Source organism: Euprymna scolopes, chromosome 35, assembly GCF_053919585.1.
Source record: "Euprymna scolopes isolate OS-2025 chromosome 35, ASM5391958v1, whole genome shotgun sequence".
Lineage (NCBI taxonomy): Eukaryota > Metazoa > Mollusca > Cephalopoda > Sepiida > Sepiolidae > Euprymna > Euprymna scolopes.
In genome coordinates this window covers 71,733,903-71,752,847 of record NC_136516.1, presented here as the reverse complement: position 1 = coordinate 71,752,847, position 18,945 = coordinate 71,733,903, and the positions used below count along the sequence as shown (strand labels likewise).

At 34.1% G+C, this 18,945-nt stretch overlaps 2 protein-coding genes across 3 annotated transcripts in view; one reads left to right on the top strand and one right to left on the bottom strand.

Annotated features, from left to right (window-relative positions):
• Window positions 1-1,294: 1,294 nt before the first annotated feature.
• On the bottom strand, window positions 1,295-1,957 carry LOC145259658 (uncharacterized). The gene has a single exon (XM_080117315.1). The coding sequence runs from the start codon at window positions 1,955-1,957 to the stop codon at window positions 1,295-1,297; it is 663 nt and encodes a 220-aa protein (XP_079973441.1).
• Window positions 1,958-6,447: 4,490 nt separating this feature from the next.
• LOC145259918 (aspartyl aminopeptidase-like) overlaps window positions 6,448-18,945 on the top strand; it is a 114,836-nt gene continuing 102,338 nt past the window's right edge. The window contains exons 1-2 of one of the 2 annotated variants that reach the window (XM_080117873.1): window positions 6,448-6,539; window positions 7,672-7,802. In XM_080117873.1, coding sequence (XP_079973999.1) covers window positions 6,479-6,539; window positions 7,672-7,802 — 192 coding nt within the window. In that variant the 5' untranslated portion in view covers window positions 6,448-6,478. Of the gene's footprint in view, window positions 6,540-6,982; window positions 7,803-18,945 lie in introns of those variants that run through there. The other variant, XM_080117872.1, reaches the window with a different exon arrangement.

The window sequence follows — 18,945 nt, the reverse complement described above, 5'->3', positions numbered from 1 at the left end:
GCTTGCAGAACGTTGGCAAAGGATCTTTCAGTGTTAGACTCGCACAGAGAGGATAGTGCAGAAGTTTATGAAAAATGTTCATGTCAGGTCAGCAATTAAGACCAAAAAGGAAGTCTCTAGTGGACTTACATAATAATGTGCCTAATTATTTAAGCTTGAAATGAAAAGTCTTAAACAGACGAAAGTTGGAGGCTCCATTGTTCCTCATGCGGAGGGTGAGTTTCAAACATCCATCTTATACGGCTTGCTGATGAAGCTGAAAAGAAAGGCATGCATTGCAAACGCAATACAAAAAAATCACGAAAGCGAAACGCTACGCAGTAAATACAATCGACCGATCTGATTGGTCCAAAGGAAAAACAATGGGAGGCATTATGAAAGTGTCAAATTTCTAACAGTCAGCAACGATATCATTTCGTTGCAAGCCTTAATGCCCCCCTCCTTATTAGTAGGTAAGATAATCCGACAATAAGCGACTTTAAGGTGCGACTGTATCAGTACCAGGTAAAAAATTTAACCTCGATGTGAAAATGTTCCGATTACCAAACCAGACTTCCTACTTTAGTTTAAAATAAATAAGCAAATTCACATGAAAGAAAATGTGGAACTTTTGAACAGGTTTTTATTTTTTTTATTTTGGCAGATGTGCACTTTAGGTTGCAAAATAGCTTATTACTTTTGCACGTACAAAAGGGAAAAATGTTACTGACACTGTCTAGTTTCATTTTCTTTTATATATCAACGCGTGGTTAAATTGATAACGAATCTGTATTTGTTTGTAAAACACTTGCAAAAGTTTCTTTTTTTTAATTTTCAATAGTTTTATCATTTTTTTCCCTTTTGTTTTAAAAAAGAATTTCAATTTCATATGATTTTGTATTTTTTTTGTTTTCCGATTTCATTTTTAAGAAACAAAAAATTCAATTTAATTTGTTTTTATTCTTGTTGAGCGGTGCATTTTAGGTGGAATTAAGATAGGAAGTAGGTTAAGATTCAAAGGAGGAAATATAAACACGTGTGGACGGATGGAGAGAAGAAAATTTATTATGATGCAAAAAAGGGATTGTGGGATTTTTACAATAAAGGGGAGACAATCACAGGAAGAATTCCAACACACCCCGCTTGCTCTTAGAATGTTATTGTGTATATTATATAAGAGCATTGTATTTAAAGTCCAAAAAGAAATTCTTTAAATCTATCTAATTTTGCTCTAGTTGGGGGTTTCGTTAAAATGTCCGCTAGCATGTAATTTGTTGGGCAATAGATAATTTTTATGTCGCCGTTATTTAGGGCGTCACTGATGAAGTGGTATTTTATGTCTATATGCTTTGTATTTTGGAGTTTCGTCAGGGTTTTCTTTTATTTTGTATACCCATCTGCCACTGATTACTGTCTTACCTTTAGGTAAAGATATTAGTTCATGCACGTCATTTTCCTTTAGATAATTGATTTCCTCCTGCATTGCTTTGATCCAGTGGTGTGCCGCTGGGGAGGTTGTAGCTTCTTTATATGTGCGTGGTACACCACGTGCGGCTTTGTAGCAGTAATCGACGTTGATTAGTGTGTGACCGCTCTCCTTTTGAACTGTTGTTACATAGTCCTTTAAGTAGATGTGTACCTTGTGTTTCCGCTCAGGGTATCTGCGTGTATGGATATCATCTTCCATGGCATTGGGTGGTTCATCAACACTAGATTGTTTTGAGTTTTCTGTCAAACGTCTCTCGGGAAAGTCCCCATCGTCATCATTTGGTGGGGAGATTTCAGTGTGTTGTTCACTAGTGCTGTTGATAAATTTTACTTGTCTGTGTTTATACACTTTTCCGTTTTCTGGGTAGTATATTAGGTATGCTAGGCTGTTTTTGTCATATCCGATAAATATTCCTCTCTGGCATTTTGGGTTAAGTTTTCTTCCTTTTGTGTTAGAGTAAGCATAGCACACCAAGCCGAAAATGTGCATTTTTGAGAGGTCGGGTTTTCTGCCGGTTATCTCATAATAAGGAGTCTGTTTTAAGCAGTTATTGAAGCACCTGTTTCGTATAACTGCGGATGTCATAACAGTGTAAGTCCATAAAGTTTTGGGCAAGCCGCTTTCTACGATCATACATCTTGCCATTTCAAACAATGTTCACCAATTTCTTTCGGCTGTTCCATTCTGATGAGGTGAGTAAGGCGCCAAAGTTTCATGTTTTATTTTATTTTTGCAGAGTAGCTTCTGGAAGTCCGAGCCATTGTCCGATCTTAATATTTTTATTTTGCCGTAGGGGGAAATGTCTGCGATGGATCTCTCGGCAGCGAGTGCAGTGTCGCCTTTATTCTTAATGAAATATATGAATACAGCGCTGGAAAAATCATCGGTGAACGAGACAGCATAGCGGTTCCAGCTTAAATCTGCCGGGTCTGTTAGGCCGGCTATGTCTGAATGTACTAAGTGTAGTATACCGGTTGCCCATTCATCATGTTGTTTATTTCTGCTTTGGGTGAATTTCCCTTGAAGGTAGATGTCACAGGTTCTGTTGCTGGAGTTTTTATTTTTTATTTTGATTCTCTTGACTACAGCGGATAGTTTTGCTACGTTGTCGTAGTTACAGTGGCCGAGTATTCTGTGCTAGGTGTGGACGCTGTAACATTGATGGCAGCTGTCTTCATCACTTTCATCCTCTACACTCATTAGATAATATAATCTTTTGTGTACATATATTTTAAATTTGGTTCAATTTTTGTGCATTAGTTCGTCTTCGTTTTCTTTGAAGATGACCGGTGCTCCATTTTTAGTGGTGGTTTTCACAGAGCAAATATCTTGCGGATAGGTGGGTATCAGTAACGCCATTTTCAGGGTTACTGTGACGCTGTCTCCATTTTCGTCTAGTAAACGTATTTCGGCATCTCCTCTTTTTAATGTTATACTGCTGGCTTTCGTTCCATCCGCTAATTTCATGTAATGGTTCTCTGGTTGGAACGTAGCGTTAAAGTTTTTTAATTTCTTTTCATTTCTAATGATGTGAGAAGTTGTTCCCGCATCGACTAGTAAGCCCATGGTGATATCGCCTCTTGTCTGTAGTAGTCTTCCATTTTGAACGCGAATGTGTTTTCTTCTGTGTCTGCTACCTTTTTCATAGTATCTCTGCATTTATAGCGACAGGACGCTCTCTTATGAGTAGTGCTTATACAGTAGTTACACCACTGTTTTCGCCTGTTGCTATCGGGGCACTCTTTGTATATATGTCCCTTCCCAATGCGTGTAAAACACGAAGCGTCTCACTTGTTTCGCTTGTCACAACTATCATTTCTCATAGTGGTTCTTGAAAAAGAAGATGTCAGTTTCATGACGTCGTCACTGCTAGACTGATCTCTGTGCTTAGCATTTCTTTGAAGCTGTGAAGCTCAGTTTTAAATATAAAGAACGTCAGTTCTTTGTTGCTGTGGGTTACATAGATAGAAAAAGGGTCGAACTGGCTGGGTAATCCTTTTAATATTCTTGCAATGATTAAGGTGTCAGTCATCTACTGTTTGTCCAGCATTTGTGAGAGCTGTTAAAATGGTTTCTGTTCTTATAATCTAGTCCGTAATGTTTTCGTCTGTTTGCTTTTTAAGGGATGTCAGTTGGGTATATAAAGAAATAACTCTCGGTTTTCCTTTCCCCATGTAGTGTTCACGTAATATTCCTAGGGCTTTTCTTCCATTATCGGCGGCTTCTCTCATTATCAGAGATAGGCTTTTATCATCCAGGAACTGTATAAGCTCTGCATAGGCTTCTTCGTTTCTCTCATCATCGTGTCCGTCTCTAACGGGATTTACACCTAAAATGGCATCTTTTAGGCCGAGCAGGCGTAGATGGCCTAAGAAATTAATTTCTCAAATTTCATATTTGGTTTCGTCCCTGGCGAATAGTAACCTGCTCCATCAGTTTCCATTATCATTCCTGGGTCCATAACCTGTTGAGTGGTGCATTTTAGGTGGAATAAAGATAGGAAATGGGTTAAGATTCAAAGGAGGAAATATAAACACTTGTGGACGGATGGAGAGAAGAAAATTTATTATGGGGCAAAAAAGGGATTGTGGGATTTTTACAATAAGGGGGAGACAATCACAGGAAGTGTTCCAACAATTCTGTTCTTTTTATCTTTTCTTTATTCGCATTTTTAAAACATTTAATTCATTTTTAGTTTTTTTCCCCATCAAAATAAATATTAATATTGTCGAAGAAATGTAACTTTTTTTTTAATTTAAGAAATAAAAGACTTTTTTTTTTTAAATCAATACATTTATTGTTTAATATTTCTTAACATGATTTAGAAAAAAAATAATATTTTGTTTGTTGCGATTAAAATCAAAATAATTTACGTTTGTTAAGACGGTATCAGTAACATCTTTTCCTTTTGGATGTATAAGGGTTAGAGGACATGTTGCAACCTAAAATACACACCTGCCTTTATTTTTGCAAATATATTTTAAAGAAAGTAAAACAGGAAGTCCGGTTTGGTAATCGGAACATTTTCACATAGAGGATAGGTTTTCACCGACACCTGTTGTATTTAAAGTCGCTTATGTTTCTAAATCACCAAAATAAATAAAAAGTAAAGGTATTAACGGTTAACCTAACCATTAATACCTTTACGTCGGTTCGATTATGTACTATTTTAGCTCTTATTTTATTCTGGCTTTACCCTTATTATAAAATTTAATGAATGAAAAAGTTGTCACAAAACAAATATAGAACAAATAAATATAGAACAAATAAATGTCATCAAAGGCAAGATAAGTTACTTATTTAACTAACTGGATATGTTTTTAGTGTTTATATTTAATGTAACATGTTTATTCAGCTCGAAAAACATAGTATTTAACCGATGTATTGGAAAATTTAAAATGGCGCCCGACTCTCTCTTTGAAGCGGTAAGTTTGGGAAAATGAGTTATAAATAAAAAAAACAGACAAAATAATGTTAGAAACTCGCTCAATATATGTTACCGTGACATAGGCTGATATATATTCGGCAGGTTTTTAACAGTATTTTGACTGTTTTTTTTTTATTTATAACTCCTTTCACCAAACTTACCGTCTCAGAGAGAGAGTGTAGAGGACTAGGATATATATATCCTAATCCTGTTACAAAAGAAAATAATGAAACGAATGGAATGAAGGAAACAAAAACTCAATTGCTGGATAAAATAAACGTGTCATTTATTTCCTATTGAAAAATGAATGTTTTAGGTATAACATGCGTTCATATCCGCGCGGGTGTCACCATCGTTTGTTGCGGGACTTGTAGTATAGAAGAAAAAAAGAAAATTTGCGTTCATCTCACGTTCGGGTCACTATCGTTTGTTCGCGCGTGGGAAGAGAAGTGAGTAATGTAGTGGAACGAGAAATGGCCGCCCGGCACGTAGAAAGAGAGAGAGGATTGCATCAGTTAAGCTGTGCGCCATGTTAGCAGTCAGCTACACGGAGGTATTCTCAGGCACAAGTTGTAGATAGAGAGAAAGAAAAAGTTAATCCAGGTTATGGAGATAGAAAGCGTATAAAGTGTACGTACTGTTTGTTAGCTCTTTGCCCCACATATAGTAGCAGGTGGCGTGAGGCACGCGGGCGCGTGCCTGCCGAAACAGAGGCGGCTGGTCCGTAGACCACTCAGCTCGGAAGGCGAGTTGGAAAAGGAGGAAGCAATTTATTGCTCTTGCTTTTATAGTTGTTTCCGGTGGTCTTTTTCGCATGTGTGGATTTCCTTTGAAGGAGAAGTGACGTTGCCCATGTGTGCGTACGTGTGCGCGTACATGTGTGTATGTTAGCGTGTGTGTATACACGTGAAGTGAGTGTATGTACGCGAACGTGAATATATCTACTTGTGTGTACATGTGCACGTATGTTTGTGTGCGCGTATGTATATGACAAGTAATATAGCTTGAGATGTGAATGCGTGTTTTTGTGTGAGACTAGAAAAGGCTCGCACAAGAGAGAGAGAGAGAGAGAGAGAGAGAGAGAGAGAGAGAGTCGGGCCGGGCGCCATTTTAAATTTTCCAATACATCGGTAAACACTGTATGTTTTTCGAGCTGAATAAATATGTTACATTAAATATAAACACTAAAAACATATCCAGTTAGGTAGAAAAGTAACTTATCTTGCCTTTGATAACATTTATTTGTTCTCTGTATTTGTTTTATGACAACTTTTTCGAATCTATGTGTACACTGTACAGTAATACAAACCCAAACATTCATTAAATTTTATAATAAGGGTAAAGCCAGAATAAAATAAGAGACAAGTTTTTCGAATCTATGTGTACAGTAAAACAAACCCGAATGTTTTTATAAGGCTTTGAACGGATTAGACGATTAACGTGTAAAACCTTTGAGAATACGAAAATTTCAAGATACGAAAGCCAGGCGGAAACCAAGGGAATTCCTCTGTGTGTGTGTGTGTGTGTGTGTGTGTGTATATGCGCATAGGGAGGGGGGGCCTAGAGACGGAATTATATAACAAATGAGAATGAGAAAAGCTTTCTCACTCAGACAGCAAAATACGTGTTTATGGAGAATTAACGGTAAGTCCGCTCTCGGACAAGAATACTACTACTAATGCTACTGGTCTTATTGAATTGGCCGAATTTAATTTACGGCGTAAATCAATTATTTTGGTCTTTAACCTAGATTTGTATTCTAGATAATAAAAATTATGAATTTATCTTATTTTTTTTTTAAGTTTAGTACGTTATCTTTCAACATTTCACGAAGGTTTCTATATTGCCGAGTTCTGAGTGCCCTCTACTTACGAACTTTCGGCTTACAAATTTCTGTACATTGCCTGTATGAACAACTACTACGCAATATTTACGCTATTCTTTTTCTAAATAGTAATTAATATATCTGACCATAAGTTGTTTCCTTGATCATATTGTTTTGTTTAAATTTATTTAATTATTATTTATCTATTAAAACGTGTCATTAATTATTTTTTTTTTTTTTTACGAACAAAAAAAAAAAAAAAAAAAAGGAAACAAAGAAACATGATGGACCCCGTGTCCATGTCCACAACATCGGCAGAGAATTTTGTTTCGTTTTGTGAGCGTAAAGTGGACCCTTGCATTATCGCAGCTGTCGATAATGTTGAATCGGTGGCTAACATCGGCGCCGGTAGTGGTCGCAGAGTGGTCAAGAAAAGACGAGCCATCACGATGGAGACGAAGGTGGACATCATTAGGAAAGTTGAAAGCGGCGACAAGATGACCAAAGTGGCACGCGTCCACGGCCTGAACCCATCGACAGTTTGCACAATCCTCAAAGACAAAGCCCGCATATTGAACTATGTGAAACGTTCCGTCCCCATGCGATCTACCATCATTAGTAAAAAAAGGGGGAGGTTACACGACGATATGGAAAACCTTCTGTGCGTGTGGTTGCAGGACGAAAATCAACGCCGGGTGCCTCCAACTCAGATCATGATACAGGAAAAAGCGATCAGCATCTTTACAGATCTGAAAAAGAAGTACGGAGATGACGCGGCCGGAGAAAAGTTTTCGGCAAGTCATGGTTGGTTTCATAAATTTAAGACAAGAGCGAATTTACAAAACGTCATATCAAATAAAAATAATACTAAAAAACAATATAATAACTGTAATAATGGTAACAACAACAACAGTAACAACAGTAACAGTAACACATCATATCCATTATCAGGTGGAGATGCCGTTTCTTCTGCAGCTGCAGCTCATGTATTTCCATATACGCTGGCCGAAATCGCCAAAGACGGAGGATTACATAACGTTTTCAAATTCGACGACACCGGGATCTTTTGTAATACTTCTCATGTAAGTTTTTAGTGTGCAAGATAACAATGTTACAGCTAAAATGGCACAGGTGACTAAATAGGAAAAAAAAAAAAAAAAAAAAAAAATGGCACAAAGCAAAAACATAGAAACAAACAACTACAAGCATATGTGAAAGGCAATGAATTTTCACTGAGGTACTTTTAACAAAACAAAGGTGTGTGTGTGTGTGTGTGTGTGAAAAAATAAATATACAACAAATAAATGTTACCAAAACCATGATAAGATACTCTTCTACCTACCTGGATATTTGTTGTGTTTGAACTTATTTTAAAACGTTTATTTATTTAAAAACAAAGTATCAAGTGTGAGTTAGAGCGGAAAAAATAGCGGTTTCATTACAGCCATGTCGAACCTTGATAATCTCTCAAAAATTGAAAATTAAACAAAATACTTGTAGAGCATTACATTTTTGCACGATTGGGGACATTTATTTTATTTATTACTCACATTTTCACCCCAAACGAGGCATAGCGCCACTTTGATGTAGAGGGCTACTATCGGGGCCATAAGTTGCAGAGATGCTATGTAGAGAGTTGAGCAGCAAGATGTCTGTTCACATTACACTTAAATTTCTGCATTTCAGTACAATTGGGAAAGCAGGAATCCGGAAGGGATTTCCAGAGTCTAGCAGTTGTGGGAAAGAAACTATTAGAGTAGAAGGCCTTCTTACATGTAGGGATCTCTACTGTGTAGGGGTGGGATTTTGCTGCTTGTCGGGGGTATTTACATCGAGGGGGTACAAGGGCTTGTCGTTCGTTAGAGCATCCACCATTAAAATACTTGTAGAACAGGCAGAGGGATGCAACATTTTGTCGATGTGACAGAGGTTGAAGCTTCGATGACAGTTCAGGACCTATCAGGTTGGCAACTCTTTTTTGAACCTTGTCCAGGAGCGAGAGACTAGTAGCAGATGCACCAACCCATATGTGTTTCTACCAGTGTGGGAGATGATCACCCACTTTCTGACCAGATAGCGTTAGAACAACATATAAACATTTTAGTTGACTCTACATAGTTAAATCTTAGATGTAACCGTGTTCTTGTTTAATTTTTTTGCAGGTGTTTAAAGGCTGTTAACACCCGACTTAGAGTTAGTGGTCGGAAGGAAGGTTTTTGTGGTGGTACCTCCTGTTGCCACATGGACCTAAGATTAAGAGAGACTTGAGGGTAGGAAGGAATGATTCCACCTGGACTTGGAGTCAGTTATAGGATTTTTGGTAACCCCCCCCCCCATACGCACAAATAATTCTCTTTGTCAACAACTTACAATTAAGACTTCTAGCTATATGCCCTTAAAACGCATCTGGTCAGGTAATGATCTGAAAATGAGTTATAATTTTATGTTAAATTTACATGCGAAAATTATCCTTCTCCACCCTTAAATTTTAAAATAATTGTTTTCCCATCATTTTTTTTACACGCTCACATGTAATCGCCTAAAAATATAGAAACTCAATTTTTGGTTGTGGTGGTGATTTAGCTGAGGGTGATCATGTATGTTATGTTGAGATAATTTTTCTTTTTAGTTTGACAATTTTTAAAATATTTTCCCTTTATGTATCGTATCCTAGATTTTGATAAACTCAGTGTGAGCTTTTCATCTATATGTTTCCCATGTGCCATTTTTCCCTACTTATCCACTTGTGCCATTTTTACATGTGTCATTATTCCCTAAATTCAAGTGTTTAGATATTGAAAAATTAAATCTAAAATCACATTTTTCTTAAACTCTAATACATACTTTCATTGTATGCTACACAGTAAGAGTGAATCCTATTTCAGTCACCTAAATATGAAATAGGTTTTGGAATTACAAATAACTTTACTTGGAGCCATGAAAAAGGGTGCTTCTATATTATACAAACAGAAAAAATTGAATTTCATATAAAACAAATGGTACATATGTAATTGCCATATTGCAAATAGTAACATATCCAAAAATTACAGAAAACGATAATGTAGAAAAATAATAATGAAAAACTGTTTTTGATAAAGTTTATATGGGGAATAAATTTTGTCCGACATTTTGAATTGCGTTCATCATGTGACGTTAGCAACAGAACTTAATTATCTCCCCCTGTCACTTTATCTCTTTAAGCTTAATATAGTGATTTTGCTTCCTTTCACAAATTTCTTTTTTTATTAATAATTATTTTTTTACCATATCATTTTTTATCATTTTTGGATATGTTACTATTTGAGTCATGACAATTACGTAGGTATTATTGGTTTCACTTGAAATTCAATATTTTTTTCGTTTGTATAATATAGAAGTACCTGATAAAGTCCTACTAGACTGAGGCAATTTTCATTTTTAGTTCCAATCTAGAGTGCTCCTTTTTAGGGAGCTGGATTTTACCCACATTAAAAACCAACCTTGTGTCTAACTCTTCTCTCCTGGGAAAGGCAAGTAAATAGGAACTTTACACGTTGACATGCCGGTTTTCGTTAAATCACCAAAGTTAAATGACGTTAAGACTGGTTAAATCGGTGATGTGGGAGGACGACAACACCTCTCTGCAAAAACCAACACCATCAAAACGGATTGCAAACTGATAAGTGCAAACAGATATAAAACTCAATGTTTTGGCCGATGCATATCCAACCTTCTTCAAGTATAATATTTTGTTAAACTTGTGAATCTGCATGGTATTTCGAATGTAACTCTTTATTTAATCCACTGGGTTAGCATTCTCATGTTCCGTCATAACTGGCTAGAAGTCTTAAGTAATTGCTCTCACTGAGCATTGAACCTTCAACTTCAAGAAGAGTGTCACTTAGAACTGAATTTTATTTAGTACTTTATTCGCTATGCCACAAATCCTTGGTTTGTGTCTTGACGGAATTAGAACGTCTTAGACTTATGTTATATACTGCGGCCCTATGCAAGCAGATAGAGATTATGTCAACTAGTATGAATTTTGAAAGTGTTTCATTAAGTGCATGTCAGGACAAGCTGGAGACAAATGGAGATAGACTCTGCACTCAATGAGTGAGGCAATAGGGTTCAGAGATCAGCTCCCTAGACAAGACACACTAGAAGCAGGTACTGATGATTACATAAGAAATGATCACGTTGAGGATTGGAACAGAGTTTTCAGCAGTTTATGTCGGGGAGGCTGAGAGACAAGATCTACCCATACGATGTAGAGATCTAAGTAAATCTCTTCGTCGACCAATTTTTAATCATGTAAAGAAATTAAGTAAGTAATTAATTTTAACTTATCTTTTATAAAGAAAAAAAATTCAGTCTCTCCCCATGTGACTGAATCTCTCTCCCCAATAAAGCCTTTAAAATAAGTCTCCTTGTGTTTCCATGCATGAATTTCATTCATCTTGAGTTAAACAGCTGACTGAGCTACTAGATGATGCTAGAAATGGCCACTTGAAAAATGAGGACCAAACTACACACGTATGTAAAATAAAAAGACTTATTATAGCTTGATCGCTCCCTGGCGATAACCCACAGGTGTACAAGTGCTCATTTGTTGTAAAATGTGCTTCCCTTAAAGCCTGTTCATTTAATGTTTTGTCTGTGAAAATGCAACACTTAGACTCCTGAAATTCTACTAAGGCCGAGCTCGAGAACCTTGGAAAGAGAAACTAAAGAATCTAAAACAATAACGAGAGACAGTTGTTTCACCCCACTCAGATTTTTATTGATTGGTCAATTTCGTTCAGCCTCCAAGTGGGCGTTGATACCTTTCGGGTAACTCTTGAAAAACCAATGTCCTTGAAACACCCATTGTTTGCTTACAATAGGTCCATGCAAATAATTGGTAGACAACAATTCCAAATAGTTCAAAGAATTTTCATAATAAACGTTTTTTTTTTATCAAGATGATTCGTATTGTTTTTCTTTGAAAAAAAAGACATTCTCACAAAATATATACATGTATATGTATATATACTTTTCTTTAATTGATAAAACAATGTTATTCACACAGTTAAAAATTTGATATAATAATAATAATTCAATTTAATGCCAACACTTTCTTTTTATACGAAACAGACAATGTATGACTCATAAAAGAGAAAGGTAGTTTGCTTGAAACATTGGTGCTAAACAAATGTGTAAGCCTATAAGAAGGCTGTTAGCAATGTAGTATACTGGGATGTTAAAGTGATGTGATGTATAACCAAAAGTAGACAAGCAAATGAAAGTCTTAATAAAATTATAAATCTTTGTATATCATTATTCACAAATATCAATCAGTAAATACGAATTTACTGCTTTATATAACTGGGATAGTAAAGACATCACTTCAACACCCCAGTAGTCTACATTACTAACAGCCTTCTTATAAACTTATAATATATCATTGAATAAATTACGTTTTTGTTTTTTATCGGACTTCATCACTGGATGTCATAGTATGAAGGATTCGTCACATGACCCTAACACATTTTTTTTATTTTGTTCTACATTTTGAACTGGTTTTAAAAGCTAATACTTATCAGAATATATATATATATATATATATATATATATATATATATATATATATATATATATATATATATATATATATATATATATATATATATACTTTTTCTTTCCTGTATTTTAATAAAACTAAAGAGCTGAGTGTATTTTAATGTAACAGTGAAATTACTAGTTTTATTAAAATACAGGAAAGAAAAAGTGCTCGTTGTAATTTAGATATATAATAAGCTCGATAGGTAAATATCCTAGAGCTAATTCAATATTAAGTAATGTGATTGATAATTTAAAATTTAAAAATCAAATTATAATTAAATTAAAAATCCGTTTCATAAGAAGGAACAACAAAGTGAACGTGTCTGTCTGTCTGTGTGTCTACCTTTCCCTACGTAATAACTATCAATTTTAAGTCTACAGACTCGAAATTTGATATACAGGGTACTGAGATTTGGGAAAATCTATGAGATCGGTTTTCAGTCACGATTTGACCTTTGAGAACTCTACCAAACTCCTCCGACAATTTTGGGTCTAAACACTTGAAATTTTAACTGTAGGTTCCATGGACATGGATCTAACTTAATAACTTGATTTGAGCCCAAAACAATGAATGTTAAGGGGGCATAATTGGGGTCAAAGTTTTAAAAAATTTGACTGCTTCGGTCTCTACCAAATTACTCAGACAATTTCTGGTCTAAACATTTGAAATTTGACATAAAGAATATTCAGAGATAGGGCAAGCTTTTTAATCGGTTTGCATCGAAATTTTGAGTTACTATGTACATAAATGTATGTATGTATGTATGTATGCATGTATGTATGTTTGCATGTCTGCCTAAAACTTTCAACAGAGGCGACGGATTTTCACAAGATCAGTATTGTTTTGAAGTTCGACCTTTCAGACGACAAATATCGAAAAATTGGCTAAAAACATTAATATCTTCACTTTCAACTGGGCACTTTTCTACTGGAGGGGACGCTTTTTTTGCCGATATTTTCAAAAGTCATCCTCTCCTTTCAATTGTCTAGCCTTAATTAAAACCTATGTCACTTCCAGTTTGGTGGTGGTCGTAGCAGCAAAGACGTCAGGTTTTTTCCCTATTCTTTTCCAGTACGGGTTTGAGCCTGTCTTTCTACTACCACTTTCTTTTTTTTTTTTTTTTTTTTGGCTCAACATCCACCTCCAAGCACCCAGGCAACGCTGGGCACCCATGCTAGTCTATATATCTATGAAAGTGAACGTGTGTGTGTGTGTGTGTGTGTGTGTGTGTGTGTACATTTCCCTACACAATAACTCTGTCAATTTTTAGTCTACAGACTCGAAATTTGATATACAGGGTACTGAGATTTGGGAAAATCGATGTGATCAGGTTTCGGCCAGAAATTTATCTGTTAAAGGGTCAAAGTTCAACGATTTGACCTTTGAGAACTCTACCAAACTCCTCCGACAATTTTGGGTCTAAACACTTGACATTTTAGATATTGGTTCCTTGGACATGGATCTAACTTAATAAGTTTATTTGAGCCCAAAACAATAAATATTAAGGGGTCATAATAGGGGTCAAAGTTAAAAAAATTGCCGTTTTTTTTTTTTTTTTTTTCAGCATACACCTCCAAACACCCGAGCGACGCTGAGCCGAAATACTAGTATATCTATAAAAGTGAAAATGTATGTGTGTGTGTGTGTGTACATTTCTCTACCAAATAACTCTGTCAATTTTCGATCTAGAGACTCGAGATTTGACATAAGGAGTATTGAGATTTGGAAAAATCTTTTTAATCCGTGTTCGGCCAGAACTTTGGCTCTCAAGGGGTCAAAGTTCAATGATTTGACCTTTGAAAATTCTACCAAACTCCTTCGCCAATTTTGGGTCTAAGCATTTGTAAATTTTAAATTTACTTGGACATGGATCAAACTTTTTAATTTGATTTGAGCCCTGAAAAATAAATGTTAAGGGGTCAAAATTGAGGTCAAAGTTTTTTAAAAATTGACCTCTGCAATCTCTATCAAATTACTCAGTCAACTTCTGGTTTAAACATTTGAAATTTTACATAAAGCGTATTCAGAGATAGAGCAAGCTTTTTAATCGGTTTGAGTTGAGAATTTGAGCTGCCAAAAGGGTTAAAATTCAAAAGATTTGACCTTTTTGGTTTTTAGCAAACTACTCAGCCAATTTTGCGTCTAAACATTTGAAATTAATACATAACAGGTATTCAGACATGCAGCAAGTATTTTAATCAGTTTTAGGGCGAAAATTTGGCTGCCAAAAGGTCAAAGTTGAAAGAGTTGACCTTTGAAGATTCTACCAAATTTCTCTGCCAATTTGGGGTCTAAAGACTTGAAATTTTAGATGTAGGTAACTTGGACATGGGTAAAACTTAGTATTTTGATTTGAGACCAAAATAATAAATGTTAAGGGGTCACAATTGGGGGTCAAAGTTTTTTAAAAATTGACCTCTGCAGTCTCTACGAAATTACTCAGACAAATTTTGGTCTAAACATTTGAAATCTTACATAAAGTGTATTCACACGTAGGGTAAGTTATGAACAGTACATAGGGTCCGAGCGAAGCCGGGCTGAAGCGCTACTATATATATATATATATATATATATATATATATATATATATATATATATATATATATGAACACCATCCTATTCAAGGATTAATATTCTATTTGGATACCAAAATTTCATATCATTTCTTGTTTCAACCTTTATTTTCTTTTAATCTTTAAAATATATTTTCTAAATAGCAAAATTATTCAAACCAGAATTAATATTTTGCTTATGACTTTTCCTCTGAGGAGACGAGCCTACACCGAAAATCTATGGATTAAGAAAATTAATATAAATTTTCTATTCTTTGTCCTAATAATAAATTTTTGTTTTGAAAAGTATATTTCTTTCTGAATGGAATTTAAATATAAAAACTATATATATATATATATATATATATATATATATATATATATATATATATATAATGAATGAATGACAAAAAGTCTATATTCCAAAGTTCACGATGTTGACCATGTTACAATTTATTCCTTTAATTCAGTTGACATTTACAATTCTTGACAGTATTTATTTCGTAGCACAAAATCAATCACTTAATTATTATATCAATCAGTGAATCTATTTTGCCTTTAACTCATTAGAAGAAATAGCAACAATCAATCCATCAAAAGAAGAACGCACTTTATCTTCTTTTGATGGATTGGTTGTTGCTATTTCTTCTATCTTCAATCAAAGGGATTTAATTTTTAAAATATATTTTCTATCTATGTACTAAATAACAAAATTATATCAAACCAGAATTCTAAAAGGAGAACGCACTTTATCTCCTTTTGATGGATTGATTGTTGCTATTTCTTCTGATGAGTTAAGGCAAAATAGATTCACTGATTGATATAATAATTAAGTGATTGATTTTGGGCTACGAAATAAATACTGTCAAGAATTGTAAATGTCAACTGAATTAAAGGAATAAATTGTAAGATGGTCAACATCATGAACTTTGGAATATAGACTTTTGTCATTCATTCATTATATTGCTCTGTAATTAAATTAAGCTTCTAAAATAACGATTAGTATATATTATAACGAAATAAAGTATATTTCCACAGATATATATATAAAATAAAAATTACAAGTAAATTTACCAAAATGATCCAAGATGGTAAAACTAAAGTATATTATAAATATTAAAGAATTGATATTTATAAAGTAATCTCAACCAGATGTAAAAGCTCGATAAAACCAAATAGGAGATAGAGCTTATAATAGGAGCAAACAATAAAACATGTTAAAAAACACTTTGAAAAAGAGTTAAAAACATATTTAATCTGAAAAGGAAACACTTGATAAGTGGATAGTCCTTAATCCACGGAGTTTCGAAGAAATACTTTCCTTCTCATTAGACGGTAGGAATTAGCAAAATGCGGGATCGGATTTTGCATACAAAAGTATTTGATGAAACAACAAGTAAGTGAAAGATCTTACTTGATAACAAAAAGTGGAGCAGAGGGTATATGGTGAAGAAAAAGGTGATTACACGTAAATGGATAGTCTGGTGAAAGGTAAATAATCCAAAAATATAACTCCAAGAAAGTTAATTGAGTTTCCATTTGCACAAGTAAAATCCAAAGAAATCACGTAATTGGAAGATGGTCCAAAATAATCCAAAAGGCCGAAATCCATGGAATAATTCACAAATATGTACAAAGAAAAGAAAAGGGGAAATTTTGTTATCAAGTAAGATCTTTGACTTGTTGTTTCATCAAATACTTTTGTATGCAAAATCCGATCCCGCATTTTGCTAATTCCTACCCTCTGATGAGAAGGAAAGTATTTCTTTGAAACTCTGCGGATTAAGGACTATCCGCTTATCAAGTGTTTCCTTTTCAGATTAAATATGTTTTTAACTCTTTTTCAAAGTGTTTTTTAACATGTTTTATTAACTGTTTGCTCCTATATATATATATATATATATATATATATATATATATATATATATATATATATATATATATATATATATATATATATATATATATATATATATATATATATATATGTATTATAAAAGAAATGAGGTAACAGTAATGTTAATGTCTGCTCTCTGACAATACTAATACTACTACTGATCTTATTGAATTGGCCGAATTTAATTTACAGCCTAAAGCAATAGTTTGGTCATTTAACGAAGATTTGTATTTTAGGTAATAACAATCATGAATTTATCTTATTTTATTAAACTTTAGTACGTTATTATTATTTTCTTTTGTATTTTTTATTTTTTGTTTCCGCCCCCCCCTCCTCCCGCGAGGGCATAGTTAGGCACAAGGTCGGTTTTTAATGTGTGGGGAAAACCAGCTCCCCAAAAAGGGGTACTCTGGTTAGTAACAAAAATAAAAAAAATGTATCAGTCGTGAAGGATTTCTTCTCCATTAACCGAGACCAAAAAAGTGTAGTGCAGGACAGATTTTTCAACATTTCACTAAAGGTTATGTATTGCCTAGTTCTGAATGCTCTCTGCTTACGAACTTTCTTCGGCTTACAAATTTCTGCATACGCTGGTATAGTACGAACGGCGCTGTTTTACAATAGTTCACTGTGGAAATATTTAAAAATGAAGCTTCAGCAACTTTTTTTTTTAATTAAAAAGTAAATGCTATGGTAAGGTTAAAAAAAATTAGTTTTTAACCTTAAAAAATACAAAGGATGAAATTCTTTAAAAACAAGAATAAAACTTTTTACAACTGCGTTTACAATTCCTCTACAACTATTGTCACATTTTCATTTTTTTGTAATGTTAAAAACTAAATGTTGGTGTTATTAATATTATAAGTTTTGTTACAGTAAAAAAAAAAAAAAAAAAAAAAGTCGCCGCAACTTTAAAAATTTCATCCGTGTTTTAGTAAAGTTTCATTCTTTGTATTTTTTAAGGTTAAAGACTAATTTTTAAAAATCTTACCATAACATTTATTTTTTAATTAAAAAAGGAGAAAAATAGTTGCCGTAGCTTCTTTTTTAACTTATCATCTAATGAAAAATATCATTGGTTGCGTTGATTTTTTTCCTTAATAATCCCGTACTCCCGTACAGACTATATTTTGTATTATTAATGTTATAAACTTTTTTACATTAAAAAAAATCGTCCTTGCTTTTTTTTTTTTTTTTTTTTAATGTTTTGATTGAATAAAAAGTATCGAAGAATCGAGCGTCCTAAATTATGAGATGAAAAAAATGAACGAATCTCTTAGTAAAAGAGAGTTGTCTCCCTCTGCACAGTGAACTATTGTAAAACAGCGTCCGATCAACTACTATTAGTTAGATCACGTTAAGTGGTGTTAAGACTGGTCAGAAGGGCGACACAACAGTAACACTACTCTGCAAAAATCAACGCCGTCAAAACGGATTTTTAACAGACAAGCGCAAGTAGATATAAAACTATACTTTTTAGCCAATTAAAAAAAAAAAACGGGAAAAATTTATATCCCGTTGACTTAGAATACGTGCTTTATAATTGGGAAACGTGTAGTATAGTTAACAATGAAAAAAGGGTGAAAACAAATATACAACGAATAATTATTACCAAACGATAGAAAATGTAATATCCTATCGACTTGCATGGTTTTAAACTTTTGAAACTGTAAGTTTGATAATTTCTTCTAGATTTGGAAAATTTTAATTTTTGTCTCACTTCAAACCGTCTTTTTTGGGGGGAGGGGGATTTAAAAACTGAGCTTATGTCTAAGTGTACTTTCATGGGAAGACAAGTAAATAGAAACAAGGAATCTCTCATTATTTAGCGTTTTTTAAAACTTTATTTGGATCATTTGGACACATCTTGAGTGTTATTCACACAAACTTTTGGCCAATGGATATCCAACTTTCTTCGGGTGTATTAACCCGAACTCGGGAATCTTTCTGTCAAGCTCAGGAATCTGCATCGGATTTCAAACAGAACCCTTTATTTAATCCACGGCAGTAGCATGCTCTTGATCCGTCATGACCAAACAGAAGTCTTAAGTAATTGCCTGCAGTGAGGAATCAACCTTCAACCTCCAACCTCCAGAAGAGTGTCACTTGCAATTGAATTTTACCACAGTACTTTATTTTATATATCATATGTTTTTGGTTAGTGTTTTGACGAAAGAAGATCATGCTTGTAA

Bases quoted from the DNA above. Each gene is read 5' to 3' on its own strand.
- LOC145259658 (XM_080117315.1), bottom strand. From the start codon at position 1,957: ATGCACATTTTCGGCTTGGTGTGCTATGCTTACTCTAACACAAAAGGA.